Here is a 6,342-nt window from a genome sequence, read left to right as displayed (position 1 = left end):
ATTTAAAATATAGTTTATTAGTTTAAAAATTTGAATAATTTGTTGCTTCTATTTGCTTTAATTGTCATAGTGTCATACATTGTCTTCTTATATGATATTCTTTGTTTTGCAAATAATTAAAGAAAAAATTGAAAAAAATTAATAAGAATGAGAAACACCAAAATATAATATATTAATTTTATAATTATAATATATTTGAATATACCTAGTAACGATTTTAGTCTAGAAAAATAAATGAGAATAAAAGTATCAAAAATATAATATAAAATTATGAATTAATTTTATAATCATGATATATTTGAATGTATTTAGTAAGAAAATGTGTCAAATTTAAATTTACTTGAAAGAGTACGATAGATATACTATTAACATGCATAAATTGTAGAATTTTAATATTTGTAACTAAAATTTTTATAATTATAATTATTATTATGATATTTAATTAGTATTTTATATTTTAATGAATAATAATAAATAAGAATTTGTTCTTTTAATTTTTTTAAAATTTTTTATTAAAGGATAATTAGTTGATTTCTAAGTTTTGTCAAATCATTAAAGTCATTAATATGGTATTATTAGAAGAGAAATACATAACTTAAATTTATTACAAAAGTTAGTCTTAACTTTTATATAATAAAAATAAATAGATACAACCTAATTTTAACGTTTGAACACAAGTGCATCACCTTGCTCACCTATGTTATTTTCACCTATTTCTTAGACATTTTTAAGTGTGCATTCATTGTCATATAAAAATTCTGAGAAAAAAGATATACAAAGTATTTCTCAATAAACAAGATAGAGGCACCTAAAGGTGTCCACCAAAAATATACTCAACTAACATCTTTTACCACCAAATTGCAAAGAAAAATCTTTTCTCTCGTGGCTGTAATTTGCATATAGCAAGTTTACTATATCAGCAAGACATAAGAAATGATAACAATAGTTTCCATTAGACTTGAAAATAGCCCAATAATAATATAGAAGTAGGACAACAATTAGGGAATACTTTTTGCTGAGAAGAAGAAGAGTAACTTACATTAAATGACATTCACAAAATTACACATCAGAACAAACCTATGAATTATCATAGTTAATGCCATTGGCTACTCCAACATTGTCAAGCAAACGGGTTTATTGTTGCAGAAGAAACAACTCCATGAGTCTATAAATTGGGGAAAAGTATCTATTTCACAAAAGTGTAGGACGCATAAAAATGTCTCAAATGAAAAGCGTTCTTCATGGTGACAAATTACTTGTTCTCAGGAGGAGGACCACCAAAGAGGTAATTCAAGGAAGACCCTCCACCTGGAGCGGCATGAACCTTTGTAGATGGTCGATCCTACAACCAAAGGAATCAACGATTAACAATAGATAAATTTTACTCAGCATGTCAAACACAAGCTTATAACCAAGGATCATAATGATTTGTTAGAAAAAGGATCATAATACCACCGGCGGATGTGAAAATATCAACTTTCACTCCTAAAATATAAAGATAATATAATGATGAGATGTAATATTAGTATATTACTCATTTTTCCCAGTACACTAAGCCGACCCACCCCTCCACCATTGGATGGAATGTGGGACCTATATCCATATAAGAGATAGAATAATTACATAACTTTTTTCATGTATAATTTATTTGACATTTTAATAAATAAAAATAATTAGTAAAAATAATTATGTTTTATTTTTTAATATTTATTAATTATTATAATAATTAATAAATATTAATTAATATATTTTCTAACCTTTTTTTTATTTTTCTATCATTATCAATAATTTATTGTCTAAAATGAAGACGAAACTAGAGACATGAAAATATAAAAAGACTTGTTGGGTAGTGCAAAAAATTATTACAATTGTTTCGGTCACATTGAAAACTGTAATTATAAATGCGTAATCAACACATTGACTGAAATGTTAATACACATTAAGTTGATAAAGTGTCTTTAAGGTCAGGAGATCAAAATCATAGACAAATAATAAAATTTTATGGAAATGATAATATGATATAGAGTAAACACTCAATCCGGTCTTTGTCCATTTTCACGAAGGATAAAGCGATTTCTGTCCAAAAAAAAGGACACTTCGACCCTCAACCTTTTTATTTTGGGACAATACGATCCTTCTGTTAAAAAATTATTTAAATAATAATAAAAATTAGTTTTGTGGGAGTTTTATTTGTATTTTGTGGGGTTTTAAATCTCCACAAACTATTAATAAGTTTGTTTTTGAAAAATTCCTTCACCAATGGTGGTTAAGTGAAGAAAAACTATCAATAAAAATGATGCCACAAAAAAAATAATAATTGTAGTACAAATAATTTTTAAAATAAAAAAATAACATCGAATAAGAAATGAAAAAAGAGAACTTTAATGTTGATAATATTGGTATTAGTGATGATGACGGTAGAGGAAATAATGATGACGATAAATCAATAAAAATAACAGAAGTAGGAGACATAATAATGAGGATGAAGAAGGTAGTGGTAGTAGTGGTAGTAATTAGCTATATTATTGAAAATAATTTTGTGAAGGTTTAAAACCCCCACAAAAACAATTTTTATTATTATTTAAATAATTTTTTTAACAAAGAGATTGTATTGTCCTAAAATAAAAAAGGTTGAGGGTCGAAGTGTCATTTTTTTGTACAGGGATCACTTTGTCTTTCGTGAAAATGGACAAAAACCGGATTAGGTGTTTACTCTATGATATACGATCGAGATCTTTTAAAATGAGAAATTTAGTAAAATGATAAATTAAAAAGTTAATCACTTTTAAATTAAGATGATAAAATACACGTTTTATAAAAATTATAAAATTAATGTTGATTAATTTTTTACTTTTATCATTTTATTAATTTCTTGATTCTAGAGGATCCAAATTCTACTATATAACATTACAAAAAGTCAAAAAGTAGGATGTGAGATTGCTACACGACAAGCTACGAGCATATATCACTAGCTAGCACAATAGAAGAAGTAAAAGGGTTACCGTGACGAAGTTGCCACAGTTTTGTCCCTCAGCACGATGGTAATTGTTTTTAAGATAACCAGGAACATCTCCAGGTGGAACTTGCTTATCATCTGGTGATGTAACAGTAGTATTTTCTGTAGGGCTGCTACCATCTGCAGGCTGACCTTCACTGCTTGCAGCTGGAGCAATGTCTGCAGCTGGGGCATTGTCTGCAGCCGGGGCATTGTTATTGGCAGTCTCATCAGTCACAAAGAGATAGTCCAAAGAACTCTGACCACCACCGGCACTCACACCGCGACCCATTTTCTGTCAGCTTAAACTTGTGCGGCTAAACCTACATTGCATCATTGCATGTTGCTTTAATGAAATAACATAAATATAACTTTAAATTCACAACATTATGTAGTAAAGGGTAAATAAGTTAATTACCTTTTATTTCATGGAGATAATTGTCTTAACATTAGAAAAATATGAAAAACTACAATCATATGAAATTTTCGTTGTTCATTATATTACTAAGACTATTCATCTATGGCAAATTGTGTACACAGGTAAATGTATAAATAACAAAATAATGACAACAATGGAAGTTTTCCGGATGGACAAGTTCTTATTCACGTCTATAGTGATCACCATAAAACTTTAAAGGCTTTTCACTCCCGTTGATTAGAAGAACATAAACATTAGGAAGTTCCTCTCCTAATAATAATTATCCTTTTTTTATTCAGGAATCTTTTGGGTACTTTCTAGAAATAACCTTTAAATATGTCACATGCTATATCAAGAGGTGGACACCGTTAAACTTATTCTCCAAATATATCAAAATTTTATATCTTTTTGTTATTATCTTTAGACACTGCTTACAATACAGATCTAAAGAAAAGAAACGAAACAATTCCAGGCCCTGCAAACCACACCCACGCTCAAAGTGCATGGAATCAATAATAAAAGATAGCAAATGGAATGAAGTAACACATGCTGAATCTCGCAGCAAGTGACCCCATCAACGAATCAAATATATAAGCATGTTCTTTTTTAAGTGAGGAACCAAAAACATAGAAAATAGCGATAACTTTGCAATGTAAGTTGAATAATTGATACTTTCCAATCCCACCGTTATCTAATAAACAACCACTGGTCATAGCAAAAAGACAAAAGTTATGAACAATGTCTTTTAATTAAAAAAAGAAAAACGCTCATGAACTAGAAATTGCAACATGTGTTTAAAAAGAACCAGCGACAGAAACAGAAATATATCCTTTTATTTCAAAAACTGAAAAGAAAAAAAATATTCAACGAGAAACTTCTCATCAAATTCAAGAAAACAAATAAGATTTCATAGACGACATAAAACTACTAATGGGAATTAAGTTGTCCCACTGGGTAATGCAATGGATTGAAATGAGAAAGAGAAACAAGTGAGATTTGAGATTTGCTTACCTTTTCTTTCCTCTCAGAGATCACTAAACCGAAAAATGTCAACAAAGTCGGTGAGGAACAAGAACGAAGACACACACTATAAATAAAATACGATGGTAAAATGAAAGGAGAATTCTACGGTACAGAGCTTGTTTCACACAAATATTAGAGACATTTTTTTTAGCCATGAAATCGTGGATGGTGTCTAATGTGATGACCAAATGACAAGCAATTTAGTCGGGTTAATTCTTCTATGAATTAAGAAAACACGTAAATGTTTTATGTTATGTGTACACTAAAATCAACCACTAGTATAAAAATATAGATATATTATATACAAAAATGCTATTTATACACTAAAATTAATTACATGTGTAGTTTAATTTATTTTTAATGTGTATTTATATTTCAACATGTATTTTATACTGATAGCTATCTTTAATTGTTGAATTTAGTGTACACATAGCATTACTCTACTATATAATATACAAAAACTGAAAAATCAATTCTAGTATCATTCCTACATGCGCCCACACACGTTTCCTAAACCCCAAAACACTGATTCACACAAGGAAAAGTATAGATTACCAAGTTAGAGTCTACCAAGATTTGCCAACAATAATTAATTATTAATTTAAATTAAAAAAAATTAAATAATTAGCATTAAATAGAATTTGAAATATAAGGATTAGGAAAATAATAACCTCCTCATAAACGTCTCCACTTCTTCTCATCGCAGTTTCGGAAGTGTCCTGGCTCCCATCACGCTGACTGCCGCATCCCCGCCTCTATAGTGCGCCGCGCACGTGGCTACTTTTTCGTCGCACCGCCGACTGATCTGCGTCACTCGCACCCATGTCATTCAACTGTCGCATCTTCGCCGCTCGTGACTCGCATACCCAAGGCCAAGCCCACATTTGCGCCACCGCAGCCTCCACCTCGACGATCCTTCACGCAGTGCCCGTGGCCTCCGCAACCAACCCCGTCGCCGCACGCGCTCGCTGCATGTGCTGTTTCCTCCTCCGCAGGACCACTGTAGCACCCTTCCCCTCGTGATTTCCATCGCTGCCGACCACCGCACCGTGCTCCTCTCGTATATCCACCTTCTCAATCCTTTCTACTTCCTTCCAATGAGCAAATTCATCTTCTTTTACTTTTTCTTTTCCAATTTTCTTTTTTTCTTCTAATTTAATTTAAAAATCAATCTTTTTTAATTGTTTTGGTTGTTCCAATATACATGTTGTTTCTATTATATACTATGATGATGAATGTAGCAGAGAGTGGATCTATGTCAAAATTTATGATTTTATTAATTTTTTGGTTGTTGGTTCATTTTGGAATTTGCACTGTTTGTTGATTTTGTGTTATATTATTGCTAATGAAAATTTAGGTATGCGATTATTTTTGGAATATAATTCGACCTTTGTTGTGAAGTTATTGCCCCGTCAAAAATCATGAAAATTTTGCCGAATTAAAGATGTGAATATTATAGATTAGGTTGAAAGTTTTAGGTTTCATAATGTATTTTTAACTCTTTAATTGTCAATCTATTATGGTCTTTTTTTTTAATTGACATAAATTGTGATTATCTTAAGGTATATTCCTATATTGTTTGTGTTGAAATGTAGCTTTCTTTGGATTGAAAATTGAATTCAAGCATGTATGTCCCCTGATTTGTGGATGTTATTTTTTTATGTTGAAAATTGAATTCTAGCTTTTTTTTTGTTATTTATCTTCCATGAGCAATTAAGATATGATTGGTTATATGGTTGGAGTTGTACTCTTCAGCTTATGTCTTCCATAAAAAAGTAGTTAGTCTCTTTATGATTAAATTTTGGAGATTGGAAGCAATAGTGAAAAACTAGAAGCTTTTATTGATATGAATTCATAGTTTAGACTTTAGTTGCATTAGTTCTCTTTGTTTTTTATCAATCTTTTA

The 6,342-nt window shown here is 30.1% G+C and overlaps 1 protein-coding gene across 1 annotated transcript; it reads right to left on the bottom strand.

Annotated features, from left to right (window-relative positions):
- Positions 1–1,009: 1,009 nt before the first annotated feature.
- Positions 1,010–4,490, bottom strand: LOC107636652 (protein SPIRAL1-like 1). Its single transcript, XM_016340149.3, has 3 exons — positions 4,425–4,490; positions 3,003–3,318; positions 1,010–1,342 (listed from the first exon to the last, which is right to left on the bottom strand). Exons 2-3 carry the CDS (start codon positions 3,285–3,287, stop codon positions 1,253–1,255), a joined length of 375 nt encoding a protein of 124 aa, XP_016195635.1. The 5' UTR covers positions 3,288–3,318; positions 4,425–4,490; the 3' UTR covers positions 1,010–1,252.
- Positions 4,491–6,342: the final 1,852 nt, after the last annotated feature.

Source organism: Arachis ipaensis, chromosome B4 (assembly GCF_059453495.1).
Source record: "Arachis ipaensis isolate K30076 ecotype BB chromosome B4, ASM5945349v1, whole genome shotgun sequence".
Taxonomy (NCBI): Eukaryota; Viridiplantae; Streptophyta; class Magnoliopsida; order Fabales; family Fabaceae; genus Arachis; species Arachis ipaensis.
The sequence above is the reverse complement of the archived record's forward strand: the minus strand, read 5'-3'. Positions and strand labels throughout refer to the sequence as shown.

Excerpts from the sequence above, each read along its gene's own strand:
- LOC107636652 (XM_016340149.3), bottom strand. The coding sequence starts at position 3,287 with ATGGGTCGCGGTGTGAGTGCCGGTGGTGGTCAGAGTTCTTTGGACTAT. Across the intron at positions 1,343-3,002 it reads ACTGTGGCAACTTCGTCACG|GATCGACCATCTACAAAGGT; the intron begins GTAACCCTTTTA and ends CTTTGGTTGTAG.